The 25,978-nt window shown below is 36.6% G+C and overlaps 1 protein-coding gene across 3 annotated transcripts in view; it reads left to right on the plus strand.

The window, feature by feature from the left end:
- RBPJ (recombination signal binding protein for immunoglobulin kappa J region) overlaps positions 1–25,978 on the plus strand; it is a 60,830-nt gene that overhangs the window by 15,559 nt on the left and 19,293 nt on the right. Inside the window, exons 1-4 of one of the 3 annotated variants that reach the window (XM_075499878.1) lie at positions 12,326–12,379; positions 13,251–13,364; positions 17,582–17,620; positions 20,963–21,058. In XM_075499878.1, the coding sequence (XP_075355993.1) occupies positions 20,970–21,058 (89 nt within the window). In that variant the 5' untranslated portion in view covers positions 12,326–12,379; positions 13,251–13,364; positions 17,582–17,620; positions 20,963–20,969. Of the gene's footprint in view, positions 1–12,325; positions 12,380–13,250; positions 13,365–17,581; positions 17,621–20,962; positions 21,059–25,978 lie in introns of those variants that run through there. The other 2 variants (XM_075499879.1, XM_075499877.1) reach the window with 2 other exon arrangements.

A 25,978-nucleotide genomic window follows, 5' to 3' on the forward strand; every position in this document is an offset into this window, starting at 1 on the left:
TAAGCAGTTTAAAATTGGCATTCTGAATTTTCTTTATTTGTTTAGACTGCATTTTGCATATGCTGCTGTCAAGTAACAGGGTTTTTTTGGGTCTCCAAGTTGTTCTACAAACAGCAGGACTAAAGAACTTGTGTTTCCTATACATTTGTGCCCTGTATGGTGAGGAAAGTTTACAGGACAATACCATGAGTTCCTTCATCCCTAATAGGCAAAGTGTAGCTGCAGTACAGCTAAGGCATATGCTTACTATCTATCCAAAGGGCATATGCACAATGACCAGCTGGGAAGCAGTATGTAATTTCCAAGTTCTGCTTGTCTTTTTCAGTGACATCAGTATTTTGGAAATGTCTATCCAGCCTCCAGTTTTCATAAAACTCATAGCAACTTAATTGCCTTTAAAAACTCTTCTTTTTAAACTTACTTAGGACTGATTTATGGGTTCCAAAGTTATTGCAAGGATGGCTGATCAGTTTTATAGCATAAGCTTCATTTTTTAGTAAACTGCAAAACTAAAGCAATGAAGGAGTATTAGCTGTTAGTAGTATACTAAGCCTGCTCTGTGGACACGTTATTGTGTCTATATTTTCCAGAATGCTTTAAAGCCTTGGAAGAAAAGATACCATCTCTCTAAAATGCTGAATTCTAAGCCATAATTTTTAATATAGGTCATTCCTTGATTTTCTTTAGCGTGAGGCTTTTTTTGTTCATTTATCTTGGCTGCACAGGCATCTGCATGTCTTAATTCAGGACTTCAGCTTATCTATCTGATTGCTGAACCTTAATGATCACATTTGTCCATGATTTTCCCATTTTTCTTGGAGAGCTCAGTCTACCCTGTTTGAAGCAGCAGTAGGCAGGAATTGCAGGAAGGTAATCTCCCTATTGATTAGCATGTTCCAGATACTACACACTTGGCAGTCCTGTGTGGGCAATCACTTTTGGTCAAGATATGAGTGAGACAGCAGTAGCTGCTAAGTGAATTGACTTCTTAAATTTGGTTGTTCAGTACTTTAAAAAGAGTTTTGACAATTTACTTTCCCTTCTGGCCTGAATGTACTTGAAAGGATGAGACAATGTTTTGAAAAGAGGTTGGGTTCAGAGCTCAGCAGTTGGGAGTCTTTGCAACACTGCTTAGACACGCTTATCATGCAGTAAAATCCTTACACAAAAATTTGTGCCAGCACAGGCATTATTCTGGGAAACTAGTGTAGCAGTCACAGGTTCAAGATCATAAAAAGTTAAGTGCTGTTGGGTAAAACTTTCTTTTAAAAATACTAGTTCCATGAACACTTAGAATACCTAGGTCAAGTAAAATTTGTCTCAGAAACATTATTGTTTTCAAGTTGGCTTCGTACTTTATAGTGTACCTCATTAAGATGCAGGGAGAAGTTTTACCAGTAATTTGCATCTGTGTGGAGTTTAAACTTGACAAACCTGAAAAGCAAGCCTACTTGAATTAAGTATGATTCACACAATTTCCATTTAAAAAAATGGACAATAATAACTGCTTTGCATTTGTGCTCTGCAGATTTTTTTTTCTTACGAAAAATGTCCCATAAAAGCTATTTGGGTACAGTAGGAGCATGTGTAACTACATAAGAGAAGTGTAATATTATAATACCAGAAGAAAAGCTGATAGGGTGTTAGCCTGCTGACATCCCAGACAGGTAATCTAATCTTTTCATATGGTTATTGTAAATGTACTGTGATAAGGAGGAGTAAAACTGTATTTTTGGAGTGTCCGTTTAATTATCTTGTTCAGGGATCATTGACCCATTTACCACAACAGTTATTAAAGGTATTATCGTATTTGATGATAGGCATTGTGGATATTCTATTTCTCTTGCAATTTGTTTCTAAATATTTGAGTTTTGCAATTAAAAATAGCAGTAATTGAAAGGAACTTCTAGCTTATACCATTTAAACAGAAATATACTTGTTATACATACCCTATTTTCCTCTTTCTCTTTCAATAGTCAAGTATTTGTTAAATGGGAATCTGAATTTCTGTGTCTTTCCTCTGTGGAAATGCTCTATTAATTACTGCAGGGGCTGTAGCTGAAGTATAAATTAATCTCTTAGAAACATAAAAGTAATTTACTGATGAATCAATTCAACAACAACAAATCCAAAGCTTTAAATCTTTTAAAACACTTATGTTTTTATTAAAACACAGGTTTGTAAACTGCAGAGGGAGTATCACCTAATTTTGCTGTCTAGTTATGTGACTTTAAAGGTTTAAGAATAATTTGCTTATATAAAATGCTCCGCAGTTGGAGGCCGTTAGCAGAACCACAGTGAAAAAGATTGACGATGAAGAATGGCCTCCAAATGATGTAGCTGTCCTGGAAAGTTGAAAAAGAGCCTTCTAATTCTCCCTCTTTTCTGGGATCTGTGTTTATTGCTGCTGTTTTTATATTCATGGGATGATGTATTCATAAGCTTAATTACGAAACAATATACTTGAGATTGATTAATTCTAGGATACTGACAGCTCATTTTGCAACTGCTCCCAGTTAATGTTAGTGTAACCACATAATTCCTGGGTGATGCAATAAGAAAACATCTGAAATCTAGGAAAACCTGTAATTTTGTAAAACAGGTTGGTGCCAAATACAGCTTAGTTAAAAACTGTATGTATTCACAGGTTTTTCTGTCATCATTTTAGTCTACTGAAGAGATGAATTTTATTTGCCAATTTGGAAATTACTGTGTGCATGGAAACCGGTTTATGAGCTGATAACCTCTTCTCTGCTTACATACTGATATCATTTGTGAATTGTTTTACAAGTCTAGAATCAGTGGATGAGACGTAGTTGCATAGAAGTAAGCTTATATAACTCTAGCAGTTTCCTTTCAATGAATATAAGGAGCTGCTTCCATTTTGCATTTGGAAGGATTACAGCAGTATGGAAGTTGGAGGAAGAAAGGGAATGAAGGGAGAGGGTACAGACTAATAATACTGTGTTTCAAAAAAAAAAAAGTTGACTCAGCTGACTGAGTTGCTGGAGGAAGGAGATGATAGGGAATCATCCCCGTTTCCTAAAGGTGTTGTTTAGAAATATAAAAATACAGTAAAGATTTTTAGAAATGGCTCTTGAAACTTTTGCTTTGGTGGGCTAAGCACTGTATATACTATTGCTGTCAGAGCTTACAGTTCCTACAAACAGATCAGTAAAGGGAATGTATGAATTGTTGTGGGGTTTTTTTTTATTACATTATTTAAAATACAATGAAGTGGGTCTAAACTGAAGCTACGGATGCACCAGATTTCTAATAGCATGCTGCTACCGAAGTGGGAGGTCACATTCTCCTCGGAGTGTTCTGTTGATTGCATTGTGGTGGCGCTGGCACTCACTGGGTTCGTGACTGAATCAATAAAATTCCCTTCCCTTCCTTTCTTTCACCCCCCTCCTCCCCAAAAAGATATTTTTTGTTCTGGGTTACTGATCTGAATCAATCTGTGGAAAGGTCTGACAAGTGCTGGAGTTTGGTGTGTAAGGGTAGGTCAGTGTAGCCAGAGGGGAGCTGGCAGGCAAGACCCGTGTTTGGTGGTGACAAATCACAGCTGCCTGTGAAGCCACAGTCCAACTGTGAACTGGAGTGGCTGGGACACAGACACATTTGCTTGCCCTCACCTAGCAGAGAGGTGGGAGAGGCATTTGAGACAGTGGTGGCTTAAACTGTCACAGCAAGACTTGTCAGAGTTGGTCTGCTTACACCTTAGAGATGTTAGTATAGTTAGCTGTCATTTTGCATTAAGTTCTGACTGCATTTGGGGTGACATTCGTACAACTATCCTAAGTTAAACTTTGACTAAGGATATTAGTCTGCTAGTAAGATCTCTTAATTATGCTTAAGACTTGGTTTTTTGCAAGTCATTTTCCTTAAACAAAAGGAAACAACTGCCTCAAGTCATTAAAAATTAAAATAGTGTAGTGCATACAGTTTTTTAACTTTCTAGGTTACAGAATTCTTCTGTGTTTTATTTTCCTACATGTAATTCTTTTCCATGAGAGTTATGGACTTGCTAGAATGTAAGAGAAAACAAGCTTAGCGGCTCCTTTTGTGTAATCTTTTTTGGCTTCTGTTAAAGTTGAAATTGCTGAGGTGACCGAACAGCTTTCTGCAACCAAAACCACTGTTTTCCCTCTGACTCCTGCTTCCCAGTGTATTAGTGATGTGACAGATTGATGGGCTGAGTTGACTCCCTTTGAAGGTCTGAGCTCTTCAGGTGGTGCAGGGGAAGCTGGTTGAGGAGCTTGGAGCAGGACAGTAAGCCCCTTAGAGACAGATTAGTATGTTCTCCTTGTTTTTCTGCTGATAGGAAGCAGTCACTGTAGTAATGAAGCTCCTTTGTTTATGTGGGTATAGAGTAAGGAAAAGCACATGGAAGAGCGATTAACCTATTGCTTTAATAGAGCAGTGGTTAGAAATTTTGAGCTGACCAATGACTATCCCTTTCAAGAACCTGTTACCTCTTTAAGAGGTGTTCAGAAGAAATACATATTTGCCTTTATGGTTAGTGAGGTTAGGCTGGCTTTTTGAGAATCTTCCTCCTTTGCAAGTTCAGTATGGTTCTTTACCACTTCCTTGCAAAATCATTCACAATTTCTACTTCTATTATGTATTTTTGGCATTACAGTGAACAGTGGCAATTCAAAGAAAACCATGAACCTTAAGTTTTTGTACTTCTTTTTTCCTCACTTTTTTTAAGTTGCCTTCTGCACAGAAGATGAATGCTTATCTTCCAGTGGAAGGCATGTTTAAAGAGGGGAAACTGTTCTCTGAACACTGCTGACATTCAATCATTGAAAACAAGGTTGCGCAAATCCTCTAGTACCGTAGTATAGTGGAGGGTTCCTGTACTGGCAGGAAGGTGGTCTAAAAAGTCTCATCTTGTGTTTAATTTGTGACTTTTGTCAAGTAATCAGGCAACAGAGGCAACAATCAGTAGGTTTAGTAAAGTTGATTCCTCATGCATCTAAAAAAATCGTTCTTCAGACTAAATCTAATTTGCAATTATGGGCAGATGGTAACTGTAAAAAGCACTGCTTTATTACTCAATAGCTTTGTTCTTACCATATGTAGAAATTTAATTTCTTAAAAGCAAAGGTAGCTGCTTGTTTTTTAAAGGCTTGCTGGTTCTTAAATTATGGTTTAGTAGGGGACATAGAATCACTTTCTTAGGAAATAAAAGTCAAATTCACTTGTAAAATAGCTATTCACAGATGATGTGCAAGGTGAGATCCAGGGCGGAATGTACTGTGCTTGATGGACAAGAAGAATCCTAATAACAGTCCACTGAGCAAAGTAGTTGTCACTGAAAGCTGTGAATGTGGGACATGACGTGGAAGCATGCTTCAGACTGTTTTTATGTATTAGCAGTTTACCATTATTTTAGTAGCCAGTTTTGTGAACTACATGCAGTTGTTTTCCTTTTTCCTAGCAGTCTCTCTTTCTTGGTTTGAGTGGATGAAGATAAAACTAATGAGCCTTATATTGCACATTCCCTATGCAGTTACAATAGCTGAGCCAAATTATATTGTGTTTTAGGGACTGAGATTCTGTTTGCATGCTGATTTTTTTCAAGCTGATAACTCTTTCATTTGCTAAGGTAAGTGCGTGCAAATGTACAGTTTCCACTGAACATTTGAGCCAACATTATTTAGGGAGTCAATCAAAAAGAAATAATAACATGTGAATATAAAGGAATCTTAATAAATGGAGTAATTTTTGATGATGTTTCTCACATTCTACACCATTCTAACATTTTAATGGCATACTTTAAGTTGAGAATATCTAAGTTCTTTAGTATACTTGAGATCTTTGGGCTACTGTAGCTTCTTGCAGCAGGGACCTACAGCAAAAAGCAAAAGCAGGGAAAACACATCTCCAGATATATGTTTAGGCACTTTCTTGTTCTTAATAAGCTGTCATTACTGACTTTCTTGCCTTACTTTGTGTGGTAGAGTTGTGCGAGTTCTGTCTGGATTAAAATTAAGTTCGTTTGGGACTAGACCTTTCATTTTTAGAATCATGTACAAGTATAGTGATTTACTGGATGAAGTTTTTTCCAAATGTAAGAGACTAGTATAAAGAAGTGAATTTGTTTACTTCTGTAAGTTGTTTAAAAGTGAGCCTATTTACTGATATGGTCCAAGCTGTATTTAAATTGCAGTTGTGGTTCTGTGATTTTCTTTTTATGGGGATTGGAAAAGAGAGAGGACAATAATGAAAGCAACGTGGGAGGATGAAAGCGGGTCAGAAAAGGGAGAGGGAGTTTCTAATTGAACCAGTGACTTCCAGTGAGAGGGCGTGACTAAATCAAGCAGAGCTTTTTCTATTGTATTTATGTCAGTATTATTTGATATAGTGCCAAAAGTGTATATAGTGCTGTATAGTAGAAGGCTTGTTTCAAACACGTAACATGTTCCCTGCACTGGAGGACTTAAATGCTTTAAGTATAGGCTGGAGCAGTACAGGATCATGCAGTACAAAGATGTGATAGTGCATGGTTGGTGGCATTCGCCCTGGAGCAGGTGGGTCTTTTTTTTTTTTTTTTTTTCCCTTTCCTTGAAGAGAGGGAATGTTTTGTGTATCGATCAAAAACTTTCTGGTTTTGTGATTTCAGGGGCTGTTGTGCCCCCTACTTCCAAAGAGCCACAGTGCCATTGGACCACCCATCATTCGCTCTTTACAGGGGAGGAAAGTACTTTAGGAGAAACGCTAGCATTGTTCGTGTCCCTTAGACGTTCTTGATTGGTGAGGTTTTAATTAATTTTATCTCCTTTTGTAGGATGGATAGGAAAGAGGGTGTATTGGGTCAGTAGTATTTCGAAGCAGATTGGCTGAGGTTGGCTCTTTATACATTATGTGTGGATATGAAAACTGTATTTATTTTTTTTAAATGTGTTAGCTTTTAATTCAACTCCTAATCTTCACGACAAAGTCTTTATAGCAATGTTTATTACAGTAGACACCCTAATGAGAATCAGGGCCTAAGTGCCACTGGCAGGTGAAAGTGAGAGCAAGTTGATGACTGCATGTGACTCTGTTAGTGCATGTGTTCATCCTGAATGATGAACCAGCCTGTGATGTGATACGCGATCTGGAAAGTGTCATTTTGCTGACTTTATCAGCTCTAGAGGATTGCGCTTAGGAACACAGCTGCACCTGGAGGGAGCAACAGGGGAGATAGGTGTCATTTCTTCAGCAGTTTCCATACCTCAGATGTGTGATATTACAGAAAGAGTAAGAGCCTCTGAAATGCATCATTTATCTGTGTATTTAGTTGCATATGTCGTATTACATAAACCTAAGTATGTTCATAGCAAAAAAAGAACACTCCTAAGACACATATATCACTGGAAAGTAATGGATCTACGTAATCTTCAGTGTACCTTTCATAGAACTGAGTAATGGCCACAGTAGTATTTTTATTGAGGAAGTAGCACAGCAACAACTTCTGTGGTTCTGCTAAGTGAAAGGAAATAGTAGAAGACCATAGAATGTTTAGGGTATGAGTAGTCTAAGGATTTGAAAACTCCTTTCTCTAAGATGCTACGCAGATAAAGCCACAGTAGTTAGGGTCACTCACAGTGTAGGCTGGGTCATATTAGGCTGTATGGCATTAAGTTATAAAGATCAGTGGAAGGCAAAAAAAAAAAAAAGTGTGTGGGACATGGAGGTGGGTAGCCTGAGAAGTAAATCTGCTCAGAACTTTGTGAAGAATTAAGGCTGTGTGGAATCGTAGGCTGTGGAGTATAGAGTGGCTGAGGGAAGAATTGCTTCATCACCTGTCCTTTCTTTTGACAATATAAGTTTGTTTATTTTAGTTCTTTCCTTTTAGTTTGTGTTTCCAGTGTGTTGTTTGTTTAGTGCTGGATGTTACTGGTAGTACAACTGTCTCTGTTTCCCTTAATGATCAGACCCGTGGATATTGAACCCATTTTTGTTTTGGAGAAGTTAAAATTTCCTTCTGAAGGTCTTTGTATTAGCCATTTGTATGGTTCATTTATTCAATATACTCATCCATGGAAAAGGTAAATGTGAAATGTTCTATGTGAGCATAAGTAATATTAATTGCTTGTGTTTACTTCCATCTTAACTGAATTCATATATCCAGTTACATGTCTTTTGCATTACTCTCTTAGAAATTGTGTCCTTTAGGTGTTTTGATTTTTTAATCATGTGTTAAACCTGTAGAACATCACTTTTTTGAGCTGTGCATTTTTACCATTGGCAAATCATAACAGTGCCCTATTTTCGGCTTCATTTAAGAAAGAAAGGATATCAGTGTGGAATAAGGTGCACTTACAGAAATCAAATGAATCAGTTATCTCCAACAGCAAACAAATGTTAAAAGTGATGTGAATCAACAGCTACATTTAGTGTGTATTTCACAGACCAATCATAGCAGAAACCACTGTATGAAATTTTGTGGTCTTTTTTATATGCCAGCTCATGCTGGATCATAAATGGCCATTTTTTAATAGGTAGGAATTCTCTTTTGTGTCTGTGAAAGCACCAGATGGGATAATGTTTCCTAGTGATAGATTATCTTTTCCTTTGGGACTTGTGTTCTGAAATGTTTGTAAGAGAATATGGTTGTGTAGGTGAATGCACAGAAATATTTTCAGTATTTGCATCTTGTCTTCACAGAAATCTGTGCACAGAAAAATATACTTACATTAACAGAAAATTCCTGTGTTTTAAAATGTACATCTGCTGCTTTGCTTTTACTGTTGATGTAACATGTTATTCTAAATGTAGAAATCTGCAAAAACAAAACAAGGCTGATACGGAGTAGCTGAGTCTTACCATGTAGGTTGCAGTATACTGCTTAACCTGTATGAAACGTTTTAACAAGTGGAAGATGAAGGGATAGCTCCTGAGAACTATTCAGTTCACTATAAAGGACACTATAAAGTGTGTCCTTTACATGGGCACTGTCGTATATATGTTGGCTTTGATAATTTTAGGCATGTTTAAAGTCCATGAGTATGAACTTTCCTCAGTGCTTCTTCGGTTCCTCGCTAATTTGTCTGTGGTAAGCAAATTGAAGCTGGAAATGGGCAGAGGATAGAGGATTAAAAGAAAAAAGAGAAAATAGAGTCCCAACATGCTACTTGAATCCATCTCTTTGAGCTTTTCTCAGATGATGTCTCTGTTAACGGCTGAAAAGGAATACTTCTATATTAATCCTCAAACTTTAAAACTATGTAAAACTAGAAAACCTAGTATTTCACTTTCCTGGATCTTAGATAACCTTTGAGGTTATCTAAGTAGGCAAGCCTAGTGAGCTCACGTACTGGTGAGCTTGTAGTACACCACGTTTAATAGGTTTGTGATAACTGATCACATAGCAACTGGAAATGAATTCTTTGAAAAGTATTTTTGTTTCTTATGGTAGAAGCAATAGGCCCTGTTATGACAAGGGTTGTCTTGTGCTAAAGGCTGAATGTACATTTGAAAGACTTTCTAGCTTTCCAAGTATGTAGCAGTTGTTTTAAAGTTGGGGGAGAATGATAAAAAATACCTGTAAATTACTTGTCTTATTTTAATTTCTTTCTTTAAAAGGCTTTTGTCTTACTGTCCAACCCCGAGCTCTTCACATTCTTTCACAAGTTTCATGGCTATGTAAGAGGTCTAGGAGAAGGTTGCATGTGACAGTTGACTGTGTTTTTAGAACTGGGATTAAGTGAAGCACAAAGGTTTCTTTTGCTACACTCCTAACTACAATATACCTATAGTAGTTGAAATGGCAGTATTTCTTCCTCCCCAATCCTGTCACACTTAATGGCTTTTGGGACCAGTTATTTGGTAGATATTAGAAATGTTGGAACTTAACTTCAGCCTCTCACCAAACTTCATTGTCACTTCATATTGTTGGAGAGCAGAGGTTGGAATTTCTTATGTTTTTTCTTTCTGAATTGCATAGTGTTTTCTGAATTGCATAGTGTATTCTGAAACTTCTCGAGAGATTATATAAAAATCCGAAATTCTTTTCATTAGACTCCTCCTGTTTGAAGCATTGTTTCCCTCAGACCTCCTCTGAGGAAGTAAAAACTTTAGTCACTCTATTCTGTATTTAATTTAGTATTCTTAATCATCTCTGTCCCCTAGGAAGCCTATGTGAAGCACACTGTATTTGTCTCAAAACCCATTTATTTGACAGCTTTGTTTAAGGCAAGTGGGACTTGCCACTCAATCAGTCTCCAGGTCTTATACTGCCCTGGATTAGTGATTGCCATATCTTATTTCTGACAATGTTGAGAGGTTTGTGCTTCAGGAGAAGGAGCTGGAACAATTGCACTGAACAGTTATGGGATAACTTCCTTCTGGGGAAGTTTCCTTCTGAGCACTTGTCTGGGGATTGTTTCCAGAATCCATACTGAGGTATTACAGTCATCTCTTGTAGCTTATTAAAGAGTTCCTCTAACATGTTCTGCAGCAAGTACTGTGATATGTGCTATTATATAACTGGACTAATAAAGAATTGGTTTTGCTATTCAGAAAAAATGTTAGGCCCTTGCTAGATCAGTCAAAAGCAACAACAAGTGCGTAGGTCCAGTTGGATATGATTCGACAGTCAGACATTTGGGAGTGAAACTTTTCCAATGAACAGGCACTCTATGCCTTTCCGAAATCCCGGCACTTGTTTCCCATGAAGAAAGCATCAGTTTTTCTTGAGTTTTCTCATTGTACTGGGTCTGGCTGGGATGGAGTTAATTTTCTTCCTAGCAGCTGGTATCGTGCTGTGTTCTTTGTGACCAAAACAATGTTGATAACACACTAATGTTTTAGCTCTTGCTGAACAGTGTTTGCACAGCGTCAAGGCCTTCTCTGTTTCTCACACTGTCCTGTGTCCATCTCCCCACAGTGACTGGGGGGTGCACAAGACATTGGGAGGGGACACAACCAGGCAGGTGACCTGAACTAAGTAAAGAGAGATTCCATGCCATACAATGTCATGCTCAGCAATAAAATGGAGAGGAGAGGGGGCTTTAGAGTGGTTACCCAGCTTTTGCTTGGGAACTGTCTGGGCATCGGTCTACCTGTGGGAGGTGGTAAGTGATTGGCTTGTGTTGTGTTGTTTCTCTCTTCTTCCACTTCTCTGTTTGTTAAGCAATTTTTATCTTGAACTACAAGTTTTCTTGCTCTTTACTCGTGCTTTTCTCTTCACTTGTCCGATGGCGGGGGGGAGTAGCTAGCTGTGGTGCTTAGCCGCCTACAGGGCTTAGCCCCCAACACCCATGATGAACTCTTCATGCTTGTGTAAGGCAAAAAGAAAATAAAGAGATCTCAACTCAGATCTCAACACATGGATATCTCCTATAGTATGTTTTTGGATTGTTCAGGGTAAAGCAAGTATTTTGCTTTTATTTTCAATGTTGAAATTTTTAAGACACCATGAAAACTGTCACAAAAAAGGTCAACAGAGAAAACGAACTGTAGTGTATTTTTACTAATCTTTGTATATTCTGGAGTTAAATTGGAATGTTTTGCCTTGCCACAGGCTTTTCTGGTGCCTCATCTGCCATAATGTTCTCGGGCCCATTCTTGTCACCTAGCAAGTCTTAGTTTGCCACTTACATCTTCCCATTCTTAGTCCTCACTCTTCCTGCTATTCCCCCCGTGTTGGCCTCTCTGGCATGCTTGCTTTCTGCTCAGCTGTTATTCCTACTGTATTCAAATTTGATAACTCCCTTTTGCTTTTTGCTTCTCTGGAGAGCATTGCTTACAGAAATATCCATGCTATTCCTACTAGATTCCAAAAATTGTGTCAGTCTATAGGCCAAGTGAAGATAGAATTCTTAAGGCAAATTGCTAAAGTTTGCCTCTGTTTGAATGTTGTGGAAATATTTTTTTAAGGCTTCTGTGCTTGGCAAATAAAGGTGAATGGACTTTCTTAGGGACTGTAAAAAGGATGTTCTTGGCTGAAGGCCAATACTGGAAAAATTTAAAGTTCATATTCCAGGCAGGAGGATGCCAAAGCAGTTTAGTGACCACAGATTTTCAAAGTTGAGGATGGGACAACATGTGATTTTTTTTTTTTTTTTTTTTTTTGTGTGTATATATATATTTTAATAAATGTGTTCTTGCAAGTGGCAAAACTGTCTTGGTTGTTTTTAATTTATTTATTTTTCCTTCCAAAGTTGACTTGACACATAGAAACATTGGGGGAAAAAAAAAAAAATCAACCAAAACAGTTAAGTTTATCTCCAGAAAGTAAGACTGTATAACAGAAAAAAAGTTTGGTACTTTTAGTAGAGTCATATAGTAACTGGTAGATTTTCTTTGTCTTTGTGCTCCATTGTAGGTGCTGGAAACAGTGGAAATTCATACTCCTGCAGCCTTGGAAAACTATAGTATAGTACGTATTGTACCAGCTAGGATTTCCAAATAAGATTTGGCATTCTGCTATTTTCTGAAAACATTTGAAACTTATCCTGTATATTGTGTCATGTTTTTACCTAACCTGAGAATATTAAAACTTTGAGCAAAACTAGTTAGTGTACTTGTAAGATTGATGTTAGTGCACTTGTTCATTTCCATAGTTACTTGAAGGGGTAGTAAAGAGGTAAAAAGAAAAAGAGTAAGTTCACTTCCCATTCTGTGAATGGGGAAAAGAAGTTTGAATAAAAGTTCGAATGGCAAACTGGGACTTGCTAAATGCATGGACTTGAAAAGAAGAATGATTTGGGACATGATGTGGGAGAAAAGTTATTCCTACAGTGCAAAACGTGGAAGTGAAATTAATTTATGCAAAGCATCAGAAGACAAATAAAATACATGAAATAACAGAATAGAAACTAGTGGTTGGAGAAAATACAGGACTGGGAAAAGAATGATTAGAACAAGTGTAACTTGCTGCAACAGCAAGTGATTATGGTGTCACTAATGCTCACACTGGTGTTTACAGTGCAGTGTGTTAGGGAAATACTAATAAAATACAGTTTGCACTTAATTAGTTTTGTGAATTGAAATGGCAACTTGACTTTATGTCCAGAATTTCAATACAGTACACCTGAAACAGTGCTTGGTCTTGGATAGTAGAATAACAAAAACAGGAAAGTAAGGGAACTTAGTGACCATTCAGATATAATGATATATAACTTATATATAATTTGAAATCCTAATTATATTTAGCTTATTTTATAAGCACTATAGGAATAGAACTATGATACATTTTTAGTTTTTTCTCCTGTATATTTTTATTATCCATCAATCTGCATATTTTCAAGATGTAAAGGAAGAGGAGGAATAGAAATAGTGAATATAAAAAGAAATTCCAAAACAGTGAAATCCAGGGAAAACCTACTCAAGAAAAATACCGCAGTCTCTGTCATCTCTGACAGGTAACCTTGAAGTGTCTGAACTGCCTGATTTTTCAACATGCCAGTCAAATATGAAAGTTTGAAATAACAGCAATCATAGCTTGTACAATGTCTGTCATTTAGTACAAAACCATAGAAGATGTGTTTCTTGCACTTTCAGATGGGCTGTCTTAACATCAGAAAAACTAAAAAGCCTCTTAGTCTTTTCTTCTAAGTGGTAGCTACTGATAGTTTTTGTACTTCAGGTTGTGTTGTCAATACAGGTACCTGCATCAAGTTGCAAACACATGGCAAAAGTAAACCAGATGAACCATTAAATGAAATACATGTGATACTTTTTTTTTAACTTTTGTGTCTTGTTTGTGTATCTTGAGTTTTGCAATGTGACTGAAAATCTGGCATCTTGGATGCACCCGCTGCTGTGGAATAGATCAGGTTCATAAGGAGTATACGTACTGACTGTGCCTACTAGTCATCAGTAATGGACAATCAAGGAAAATATGAAAGACAGGGTAAATGTAGACTGGTTTTTTTCCTCCTGGTAACTTCTTTGCTGCTGGTAGAACACGGTTTAGGTTTTCCTGAGAACAAGGCTGTAAAAAATAAGTCATACTTAATAGAAGCTAATGGAGTTCTGTACCAGACTTTGTTTAATCTTTAGAGTCCATTTGTGCTTTCAGCCTCCACAATATCCTCTAGCAATATGTTTCACAAGTTAGTTATAACAGTGTTTGTAGAGCAAGGAAAAAATTTTTTATTCTGAAATGAAATTTTTTGATATTAGATATATTTCCTAATTCCTGTGTTTGTGAGAGATGGAGAATAACCATCTCCTTTTCACATTTTGCATATCTCTTATTAGTCTCTTAGGTCTTTGCCTCCGTTTGTCACTTTTCTCTCGTGCTCTCACTTTCACTAAAGGCTAAAGAGTTTTATCCAATTGCGTATGAAAACTATTGATCATCCATATTGACTTTTGTAGTATCTTTTATTACTCTTAGATAACTTTTTTCCACTAGTTTTTCAGTGAAGTTCAGGCAGTTTTCAGAATTGTGGGTGTGTGACAGAATAATGCTATGGCATGTTAATGTTTGGGTTTCCTATTCCATTCTTAATCATTCTTAGAATTCTAACTTCTTTGACTATTGCTATTGCGCTAGCGAGGTTTTTTACTGGATGTGTAAGAATGCAATGTCAATCAACCTTATTGATGTACATATTGGTCACTTATTTAAATAATTTGATTTATAGTATTCCTGTACAAGTCACATTAATTTTTCCTAAAATACAGTTATCCCTGTGAAAATGTCTATTAATTTAAGTGGTTTGTAGGTCAAGTCTTAGAGTTCTTAGTTCTGAAGAACATTTATGGGATCTTTGAAATGATTTTGAGGTGGTATAGGAAAGTGCTGTTCATTGACACCAAGGCTAGGGTACATAACCATCAAGCATCTATCAAGATGACATTATTGAGGAAAAAGTAGCTGAACTTAGTTTAGAGACAGTAAAAAATTGGACTTTCAGTAAATATGAATATGTAATTTCTTCTTATTCTACCTTTCCCTCTAACGTATATTGAAAGAATAATAAAAGATCTACCAAATTTAGAGATCATCTCTTTGGAAGGTTCGTGTTGCTAAGGGTAGCATTTATATGTGTTCACAAGTTGATTACAGTGACATAATTAACTTTATTTTGGATGGAGGAGGCTAGGGAAAGCTGGCATGTGATTTATAAAGGTACTGCATTGAGCATCAGATGATCAGAGCTTACCCTGTGCATCTCCAGAATGACTCAGTGCTTTAGCTCTGCCTCTGAAGAATGCGGATTCTGGTACTTTTTCCTAAAAAAAGTAAAGAATAATATGGGGTTTATTTCTTTAAGTAATTGCAACTGTTTGTGTAGATGCCTTATTAATAAAGCTCCTTTTAGGCATCAATAAGTGAACATGCAAGGGGAATGTGTCTGCTGTGCTCGAGTTCTGCATGGGTAGATGTTGCCTTAGGGGAGTGTAAGATTTTGTTTGGGAGGTTTTTTTGTGTTAATGCAGTTTCTGATGTACTGGTGTCCTCATCTTGGATTGCATCTGTTGGCCACAGTACAAGCAAGTGTGGTGTGTGTAATGCCTCCTTTGCTCCAAAATAGGCACCTCTTAATTTTCTTCATGGTGAATTAAAATGTGCAGAGGGATTGAAACAAAGACTGTAGTTCTACTCAAAATCAGGCAGCTAATCTATAGGGATGTTGTTTGTCTGTAGAGTATTGCTTAAAGGTAATTTGTTGTCTAGTCAGTGAGTCAGAGACAGGTGAATCCTCTGCCAGATAAAATGATCCTAGGTCTTCGGGGAGAACAGTAACTACATAGATAGTCCTGGGGGTGAGGGGGATATGCACACCTATTCACACTGTTATCCAGGGAAAATCGGAGGCACAGGGTGTGCATGCCCAGGAGGTGAAGCTGAGCAGATCCTGAAAAGATAAGTGGTAGAAGCAGAAAGGCTTTGGGATATAACTTTCCTGCTGCCAAACTGCAAAGCTGTTTGGGTTTTCTAGTTACCTTTCTGCATTACAAATAGGACAATGCAGTGATACATACCACAGAGAAAAATACAAATGAAGTATGTGTCCAATAGACCTTGAAATTCAAAATACATAAAAACAAACCTTGCAGCAAGAATTTTAGTTTCATTGCTTCATTTAAAGTTAAAATAAAGCCAAACAAGTGAACAGTATACTAACAACAACAAAGTAAAATGTGAAAGGAACTTACGTCTGGTTGGAAAAATAAATTTTAATTTCATTGTTTAAACTGAAAATAATAATTTGGCTTCATCTTGTTTATTCAGTTCCTTTACGTCAAATGGACTACCAGTACATTAGAAGTCTAATTTCTCCACTCTTGAAAAATAACTTCAAAATCTGCTGAATGTTCTTGTCACTGTCTTTTCAGGAGAGTGCTGTTCTGCTCAACTATATAAATGGCAATAGCTATGTATTTTTACTTTGTACATTCTAGAATTACTCAAGTGAAATTGGAATGTTTCAAATGATTCCACCACCAGTAGCTGTAGAGTTTAGAACAGAGCCACTGCATGGACAGGGGAATTTCTTGTCACATCATTTAATGATCAAGTTCTTGTTGTCCTAGGGAGCCTCCACCACTGTTGTAGGGCAATATTAGGGGTTTTTTTCACTATCCAAGAAACATAAAGGGAAAGATATGCCCACTTATCAGAGAGTTTGGTAAGTCAGAGAGATATTTATGAACACTGGCAGCAGAAGCACAGTGTCTTATGCCTCAGTTTATTTTTAGATAGAAAGGTGTTAAGCTAAGCCTGCCTTCCCCCTCCCCCCCCCCCCCCCCCCCCCCCCCTTTGTCCTCATTTTAGCTTGTGGTTATACTTCCTTACCAGGTTGAGCAGATGTACTTTGCTGGGTACAGCCTTCCTTTTTTCAGGTCTTTTACCTGACCATTTTGTTTTAATCTGAGGATGTTTTTGTTAATGAAAATGTTTCTGTCCTGTGTAAATTCAGTGTCTTATGTAAATAAAGACTTTTGTGGAAAGTCTTAACCTAGTGTAAAGAGTCTACTCTCTCTCAAGAACAGTGTTAAAGCACTGAAAGAAATACATCTGTCTCAAAACACTTCATGGCTAAAAAACATTAAGTGTATATCAGGATATTTCTGGATCATGCTTAGCTACATTCCATGAGAGAGATTTTTCTTATAATTCTGTACTGGCACATACGAAATATGTTGTTGTCCTTTTTGTAAGAAGTCATTAAGGAAAAATTTCTGAGAAATTGTCTTGATGGGAAACATTCACTGTGGTCTGTCAATTCAGAGATAAGTCTGTTAATTTCTGTATGTTAATAATAACTGCTTTTTGTTGGCACTTCTGGTCAATGCTATGGCAAAGATCTCCTGGTTATTTACATACTTGTGATATCGTAACTCTCCAAAAGCAATTCAGAGAAAAAAGTAAATGTGACTTTAGCAAAGAAAGTTATCTAGTGTTCCAAATAAAAAAAGCCTCTGTTATTGTGGGAAAAGCTGTTGCAAGGAGGTGGTTGATATTTTATAGTAATCTATTAGGAAATTACAAAGAAAAGACACCAAATTCCAGTACATTTTCAAAAATTTTAAAATTGGGATAGTATTTCACTGTAAAATTATGACTAAACACTTTTGTTTTAAATTAGCAACTTTTTTTTTTTTTTTTTTTTTTTTTTTTCAGGAAATTTGGAGAGCGACCTCAACCGAAACGGCTCACCAGGTAAGCATTAAAGAAATTCTGGTTTTAACAATTTTCCAAAGTTATCCTTTTCATTCTCAGAAGGATTTCTAAGTTAAAAAATTGTGGCTTGCTAATCCTAGAATTTTAAATATCAGAGCTTTTCAATTTTATGCAATCAGCAGCCAGAAGTTTTAAATCACCAGGAATGAGCTGGATTTCTTTTCTGGGGTAAAAGTGTCTTGTGAGGTCATGTAAAATAACAGTTTTTACTGCCAAAATTCAGCTATTACATTACTGCTGTCATACAGCAGGTAAAGAGCAAAATTAACACAGTGCTGTCAAGGAGTGATATTAACCAATTTTTGGTGAAACCTAAACAGTCAGAGATAGCATTAAATAGTACCATCAAGTCAATCCATCCTGAAAAGTGTTTAGAGTGACTGGAGTACTGTGCCTGACTTGCTCCTGCTCTGCCTGGGAAGTAAGCTGTTAAGTAGTCACCATTTTTTCCTAACTGTTGTAATACAGTCTACACAAATATTTATTATTCTGTGCCACAAACTGCGCTGATTATAAGTAGCTACTGAGTTTAAAATCCACTGTTTGCTTGAAGTACAAAAGATGTGCAAGTTTTCTATAGTTTTGTGTGGTAATAGTGCTGCATAAAGACATGGAAACCCATTGTCACTCTGGCCTACTTCTGTTTTGAATGAAATTATGATGTGTCATGTAAAGCACAGGGTGGGGAAAGAGCACTTACATTTTGTGTTGGGGATATCTGTCTCATTGCATTTCTTGATAAGCTTCAGGTTAGCTTATGTCATTGTTAAACTTCATTTCAATGCAAAATTGATCTATACTGACTTATAAGTAATTGAACAAAAATTGCTGTTTCCTGTTGGCCTACCTATTTTCAGGGATATTTAAAGGTACTAAGTTTTACGTAATGAACTGTCTTCCATCTTGAGCAGTTAACGCCTGCTAGTATCACCCTGAAGTTATTGATAGAATTTATCTTCTGTGATTTAAAAAGAACAACAAAAATAATGACTATTTAGTGTAAGGTCTTTTAACTAAGTTATCTATTAACTATAGTGACTCTAAATTTTATGTGCAGGATTTTAGCTACTAGATGTGCCAGGTACCCTTTCCTGTGAGTACAGGATAGCATCTGGGAACTGCTAGCCATCCTTCAAAGCAGTAGCTTGTAAAGCTTTTCTATACTGATAGGCGCTAGAAAGAAGCAACCTAACTTTTTTTTCTCTGAAGAGAAAAATGCTGAAACGGAAAAACTGTCACACAAATTTTTAAGAGCTAGATTTGTTTATGTGATGCTAAAAAATGCATCTGTAAACCCTTAAAGGCATTTAATTCAATTGTTGGAGAATTATTCTGCTTTTTTGTGTAAAGGCAGTCCTGTTTGTCTAATAATCTATTCATTGTTGTGCAAGCTCCAGCGGAACAACACTATGTTCATACTGTGCTAGTTGTTTTTAGATGTAAACTATAATAGTATTACCTTCATGGAGAGTTTTAAGATTTAATAATGAAAAATGTCATGTAAGAATTGCAATGGTTATGTGTGTTCTTTATCAGTGGGAGGGGTTGGAGGGGAACATTCCTAGCTCTCCTAGGAGCTTGGATTGTACAAGTCCACTGTAGCAACAGACCAGTAGAAAACGCAGAATGTCTTCCTTATACAATGCTAAATAAATATTAGATAGCACCTAGCGGTTTTGTGTGTGGGTTGCTGGTTTTGAGTGTTTTCTTCAATGGTAGTCAAGTCAAAAGTTTTTAATATGACAGATGTTCTTAATTTAGTATGAATACTCTTAATAGACTATATCAAATTGACAGATAAAAAGTTTTTAAACCACTTAAATGCAGCTAATATATATCATAATGAAATGTATAACAGTAATTTCACAGTGAATTATGTTTTGTCATTTAAAATACATTCTTAAACAATGGATGTAAATAAAGTAAGTCTGTGCGCTTGGAGACAGTTCTTCCATCTGTGCTTTCATGGATAAACATCAGTTTTACCAATGTCAAATGTAAATCGATCAAGTTAGTCCAAATTTAAAACAGTAATTCAAGTCTTTGCTCTTATATCCTGCTATTTACACAGAAAATCTAGCACGCTGATCACTGTCTTATGCAGGCATGACAAATGCAAGAATTTACAAAACATCATTAGCAAAGCTGGATTGTTGTTGTTGTCCAACCCCCCCCTTCCCCAATCTACTTGCTTTCCTCTGTGAAACTGTATGTGGGGATTTCTTTTAGAAAAGTTCTTGTCAACAAAATACTGCTTTTTATCTTCCATCTTTTTTCACTGGTAACATTTGGTTTTCTAGATCTGCCCAAAGGGAATTCAACAGTTGGGTGCAGGTCACAAAAAAAAAAAAGAAAAAAGAAAGGAAAAAAAAAAAACCCACCAAAACCCAAAAAATCCCCCTTCCGTAGGGTTTCATCTCTTCATATAACTTCCTGTTAAATTCATAATTTGTTTCTCTGGTTGATGACTTTGAAGATGAGTGCATTGGTGGGCATTCAACCTGCAAAAGCTCCTCCAGGGACTTAAAAGTGTTCCTGTCAGCACTCCGACACAACCCTAGGGTGTTGAATTTGGCATGCTGCTTAATGAACAGTTAGATTATTATACAGAAGAATGATAGGGTGTATTGTTCTCTTACTTCTCTCAAGGAATTGCTGTTGGTGTGTTTGAGGTAATTATAGCTTTTATATGACGTCTGTCATTACAGTGATGATGAACGATAGAAAATCTAATTTTTTTTTTTACCTGATTGTATGCAGGAAGTAGAGGCTTTCTCTAGAAAACTAGGTGAAAGAATAAGCTGAAGAATTGAACTTTTTCTTAGTATCTTCACAACCAAAAGAAAACTTTTATATAAACATTGCATTCATTTAGTTAATAGCTAAAACAAAATTTCAGAACGATTTGTCGTTATCATGAGAGACTAAATTGGTTAAGAAGACAATATTGAATTAATAAAGCCTGTTCTAATCAAGTATTTGTGGCATGGTACTTTATAAAATCGGGCTTTGAACATGGTATAGTGATTGGCATTGGTACGATTTTACGTCAAAGCATCTTTTTTTTCTGGAAAAAAGTAGTAAATGTAAATGACCACAGACCCCTACTGCTAGCTTCATGCAAGATAGTTGCTTCTTTTTGCTGTGTAATTGTCTTTAAAAACAAAATAAACTAATCTTGACCCTATTAATGGTTGCCTTTTTTGAATTTCAGGTGTGGGTCGTCTTTTATTTTTTTGTCCTAAAACTGTCTTTGGATTATTATAGTTATAAACAAAACCAAAAGAACTTTCAAAGCTTATTTTGTCTTTTCATTTTTAGGGAGGCAATGCGAAACTACCTAAAGGAGCGAGGTGATCAAACAGTGCTAATACTCCATGCGAAAGTTGCGCAGAAATCATATGGAAATGAAAAAAGGTAAGTGTCTATTCTTTCCTGGCTTCCCTCTACAGCTCCCAGCTAGGGAAACTATAGTGTGTAGTACATTGCAGAATTCCTCAGATTGTACTATAGTCTGAAGAAACGTAAAACAAAATGTGTTCTCGTAAATCATTTAATTATGTAACAAATGCTGCAACCCTGTGGCATTCAGTGTAGTGATGCCTCTTTCTACCAACAGGTTCTCTATCTGTGGGTGAAGTTTTTCTTCCATTGAACTAAAATGGCTCTAATTTTAAACCTTCCATTTTAAATCTGGAGTAAACAAGGTGATTAATGGTGACTATTTGTAGAGGAGTTTTTTCCTGAGTAATTTCAAATTAATAGGAAAGGGAAATTGCTAGCCTCAGTAAGATACTTTCCTGAATCAGATCTGTAATAGCTTTAAAAGGAATGACAGGTCAATCATAACCATATTTATGATAAACATTCTATTGTAAAAATTAATACAGTACAAGTTACAATAATAGGTAGTTTTCTAAGGAAAAGAATCTACAGGAAGATGTGAGCATGAATGCTTTTTAGGCACAGGTGAATTTCCTGTAGTCTTCTCCATGTGATATTTTTTTTTGCATGACTAGTAGAAGCAAATAGGATGGTCCTTCATATGCAGATTTCTAGTTCTCTCATGCTGAAAGAGAATTTTCTTTAAGTATAAATGATACTTCTCTACCTTAAATTTCACTAAAATAAATAGCACAGTATTTGGTTAGTTTTCAGATACTTTGTATTATTAATATTTGTTCACCACAAAAGACCACATATTCAGCACATCTATGGTTTTGAAGTTTTAACCTTTCTTTCACGGCTGTTGTGTAAGTCCTACATCATTATGTTTTTTACAGTTTTCTGAGATTTGAGATTTTAACGTATTTATATATGAAAGTGTTAGAAAACATGAATGTTAGAATTAAGCCTGCAAAGTTCTTGGTTCATTGATAGCAATCTAAATTGCACTTCCTGATCTCTGTGAATCACAGAGATGCAGGCTACATTTTCAACTGTTCTTCAATATTCTGTGCTTGAGTACGTGTCTTTCAATATGTGTCATGTTTTCTGTTAGCCAGTGTCTCAAATCCTTTCTTTTGGGTAGTATCCAGGTTCTGCAGCTCCATGGAATTGTTTACTCAAAGTGCTTTTTAGATCTTTCTGAAATTCTTGATGAGAATCAAATGGGAAGTCAGAGAGGAAGGAAGAAGGGCACAGAAGCAGACAAGTATGCTGCGTATCTGCTATATAACTATGTAGCCCTCTTGCTCACTGCCACGCTTAAATGCAAAGGGGTTGCAATGCAAGGCCTTACTAGCAGTAAATGGTAACTTTAACCCTTTGCGGCAAACTCAACAGCAAAAAGATGTATCATGACAATATAGGCGCCTCTGATTTTTATCTTCTCAGATTGTATTGTCATACAAGAGTTGCACAGTTAACTCATCACTGCAGATGAGTTAAGCATATTACTCCCAAAAAATGAGGGGTGTGCCTGCAGATAAGAAAGTGACTTTCTCAACAGTGTATCTGTAACTTTAGTCAGTTTGTTCTCCTGGGGCCAGAGCAGTTCATGAGGGCAGGAACATTTTGCAAGTCTGTCCTGTATATCATTATTTTGGAGAACAAATTGCATCGAAAGAAGGGAGAAAATAAAAAGATAAAGTAATTTTGATTATTAGAAGTTCCATTAGTGTTTGGAAAACTTACGTTAAGTGTTCCGAAGAATACAGGGCAAAGCTTCAAATTGTTATTTGCTAACAGTTTCTGAACGCTCCTGTGTGTATTTCATAGTATTGCCATAAATTCCTGTTGCCTTGAATATATGTGTATACTTCACTTGATGCTATTAAAGTTACTGTGGCACATACATTACCTAAGTACTGGTAATGTTCGGTAAACTAGTCATTGGTTTCTCATTGCTTGAAACGATTGCTAACTGGAATGAGGCATTCTTTTACCACTTTAGATTTTATGAGGCTCAGTTCAGTTGCCTATCTCAGCACAACTGCATTTGTTCATGAAAGGTATCTCAGATTCACCTCTTTAAAAATGGAAGCATGTCAAATGAGTGTAGTGAACTTCAGACCTTTGTGAAAAACGACTAGGAATGAAAATGATTGGATGTTTGTTATAAAATAATATGATGGTGAAATGATTGACATTCTGGTATGGGTATGAAAGTTTGGAATACATACTAAGATTTCATTTTTCACTTTAAATATTTTAGTTTTTCTTACATTTTAACGCACCATTTAGGCTGTCTCTGGTACTGTTCTGCTAGTTCCCAGACTGTTAGCATCAGTAATAATGTCCTGTTGTTATCAGCGTAAAGAAAAATGCCAGTTATTAAATCCTTGGATCCATGTGTGCCTTAAGGTACTTAGTGAAACTGAATGACGAATTAGCTTCTTATTTTTTCTTCTTTTTTTTTGAGTTTTTTTAATTGCTTCTGTTTTATTCATAGCAGAACGTGCCCTTTGATTCTTTGTATTGCTGGACTGAGCAAAATTAGCAAAGGTTTAAGGCTGCTTTATGCAACTGGTCAATCAAGTTTTCACCATTTTTACATTAAATACCATTTCTGAAGTGAGTCGTTTTGCATACATCTGCTTTATAGGCAGAAACCTATTTCATAACTGTTTTTATGGAAAAAAATCTCATGTTTTCCACAGGACTTCATCATGGCATGGATATAATCTGGTTAATTTTTGATCCATAAAGAATAAGTTAAATTGCACTATCTTTGTAACTGAGAATTCAAGTTACAAAAGGAATTATTTCTTAAATTTGACATGTCTTTCAAGTGAATATAGAACCTAAAAAAAACCCTAAACAAACTTCCACCTTTTGTTCCAGTCTTTAAACCTTGTTTGCTGTGAGGTCATGGAAAATATTTATCATTAATAAACTTTGCAGGGCACAATTAAAAGGTTAGCACAATAACTACCTTTCAGTGTTTTGATGAGGCTTAGTCGATGGTGAAATACTCTGTTGAAAACTCACTGTAGACAGCACAGATCTCACGTAGTGTGGTCTGGTTTAAATAGGCCTCACAGAAACGCAATTCCAGGTTGTTGCCACATGGATGGAGACTTTCTGGGTTAATTTGAGAGTGTTCTTTATACTTGTCCCTAAATAACAGTAATGAAAGAAGGCTTCTTTCCTTAAGTGGGCTCTTCTTATTAGCCTTGCTCTTCCCAAAGTTGATGCTGTTTAGTTTAACAAAGAAGCTAGGGGGTAAGAAGCTCAGGGATGGATGTTAGTTGAATTTAAGACTTTTTGCCTAATGTTTCCTTTTGGATGGCTGTTATCTTTCAGAGGCATTCAGCTGATAGAGACTTGGGTGATGTTTAGTCCTGATGAGTGTGGGTGTTTGGCTTGTGCTTCTTGTATTTTTTCCATATTTACCATTCACTGAGACTTCTCTCTTCAGAGTCTGAACGGTGTGAACATTCAACAGTTTAAAGGACTGAAGTGTTTTGGATTCCAAGACAGTTCATCAAAGACTGTGAGCCCGATTGGTGTTTGTGGATTACATGCTGTTCTGAGTTAAAACATTATCACTACTGATTAGCCTGAGAATGGTCTAGCTGTGTCGTGTTTTATGGCTGTTAGTGAAGGAGCTCCTGTAATTTCTGCTCAAATACTTCACCAAACTGCGTGTGCCTGCCCTCTGGTTAATGCTCTTGTTATTGACAGCATAGCCTTTTCCCTGGAAAAAGCTTAGCCCATGGCTCCACTACTTCATCCTTAGCACTCTAGCACCTAATGATTTTTCATTTGTTTGTTGTTGTATTGAATTCTTTAGTGGATGTTGTTAGTTCTTCCAGCTCCTAAGAAGGAAGGAAGACTGCTGAGTAGTTTCATGCTCAGAACAATGTGGGTAATTGACAAACACACCTCCTGCCTTGACCAACTCAGAATTGAACACCAGGTACAAAGGAAAAACTTCCCTGCTAATGTCACCTTAAACATGAAGAAAGCCAGCTGGTAGACACCTCTAAAGCCTCCTGAAGGCAGACTTCTGTAAGATGAACACAGGGATGACTTGGATGGTTTGAAAAAGCAAACCTTTCTGAACAGAAGCCTGTTATTTGAAAAGAGCATTGAGTGCATCAGAACTAGGTAGCAATGACATGAACTGATTTTATTTTACTTTGTACCCCTTGCTTCCTGGCAAGTTCAGTTAGGGTAGCTTCTCTACCTGACCTGAAGTATCATATTTTCTCTGTATTTATTGGAGGGAATTGACTGAAGGAATATTGTTCCCTCCTTCAGTGATTGTCTGATTTAAAACAATATTCCAGGTGGTGCCAAAGACTCAACCTATTCCACTTTCTGTTGTTGCAGTCAAGACTCAGAAACCACTATAAATTATCTTGTTCTTCCCTTCAAGTCATTTGGAATAAAGGGGAGCATCCTTAGACAAATCTCAGCTTGGTTTTCTTGCCATGGAAAACTGTTCAGTTTCCAGTTGGTCTGATGGAACAGATCTATCGGAACAGATGAGTAACAGCTTGCTTCTGTTTGCTGTACTGAGTTACTGAGCCTGGAGTCTACCATGAGGTTGGTAATACTATGGTCTTTCCTCACTTGAGCAGCCCATGAAATTATAGTGTAAGAAGGCACTATAGGGATGCCCTTTACTTTTTGGAGATTGATCCTCTGACCTTTCCTGGCTAATATCAGTCCCAATGTCAGCTTCATTTAAAACTGCCCATCGTTTTAATTACACTGATCACAGATTCTTGGAAGATGCATAGGAGGAGCTTCACCGAGAGCCTCTTCTGAGAAACTAGGAATCTGCAACAAAATGTTGTAGAGATATGTTAAATACATGAAGTTAAATACACATGTTAAATACAGAGACCTGGTAGCCCAAAATGTTACCCTGGTTCAGTCACTGTG

This window comes from Mycteria americana, chromosome 4, assembly GCF_035582795.1.
Source record: "Mycteria americana isolate JAX WOST 10 ecotype Jacksonville Zoo and Gardens chromosome 4, USCA_MyAme_1.0, whole genome shotgun sequence".
In the NCBI taxonomy this organism is placed as follows: Eukaryota; Metazoa; Chordata; class Aves; order Ciconiiformes; family Ciconiidae; genus Mycteria; species Mycteria americana.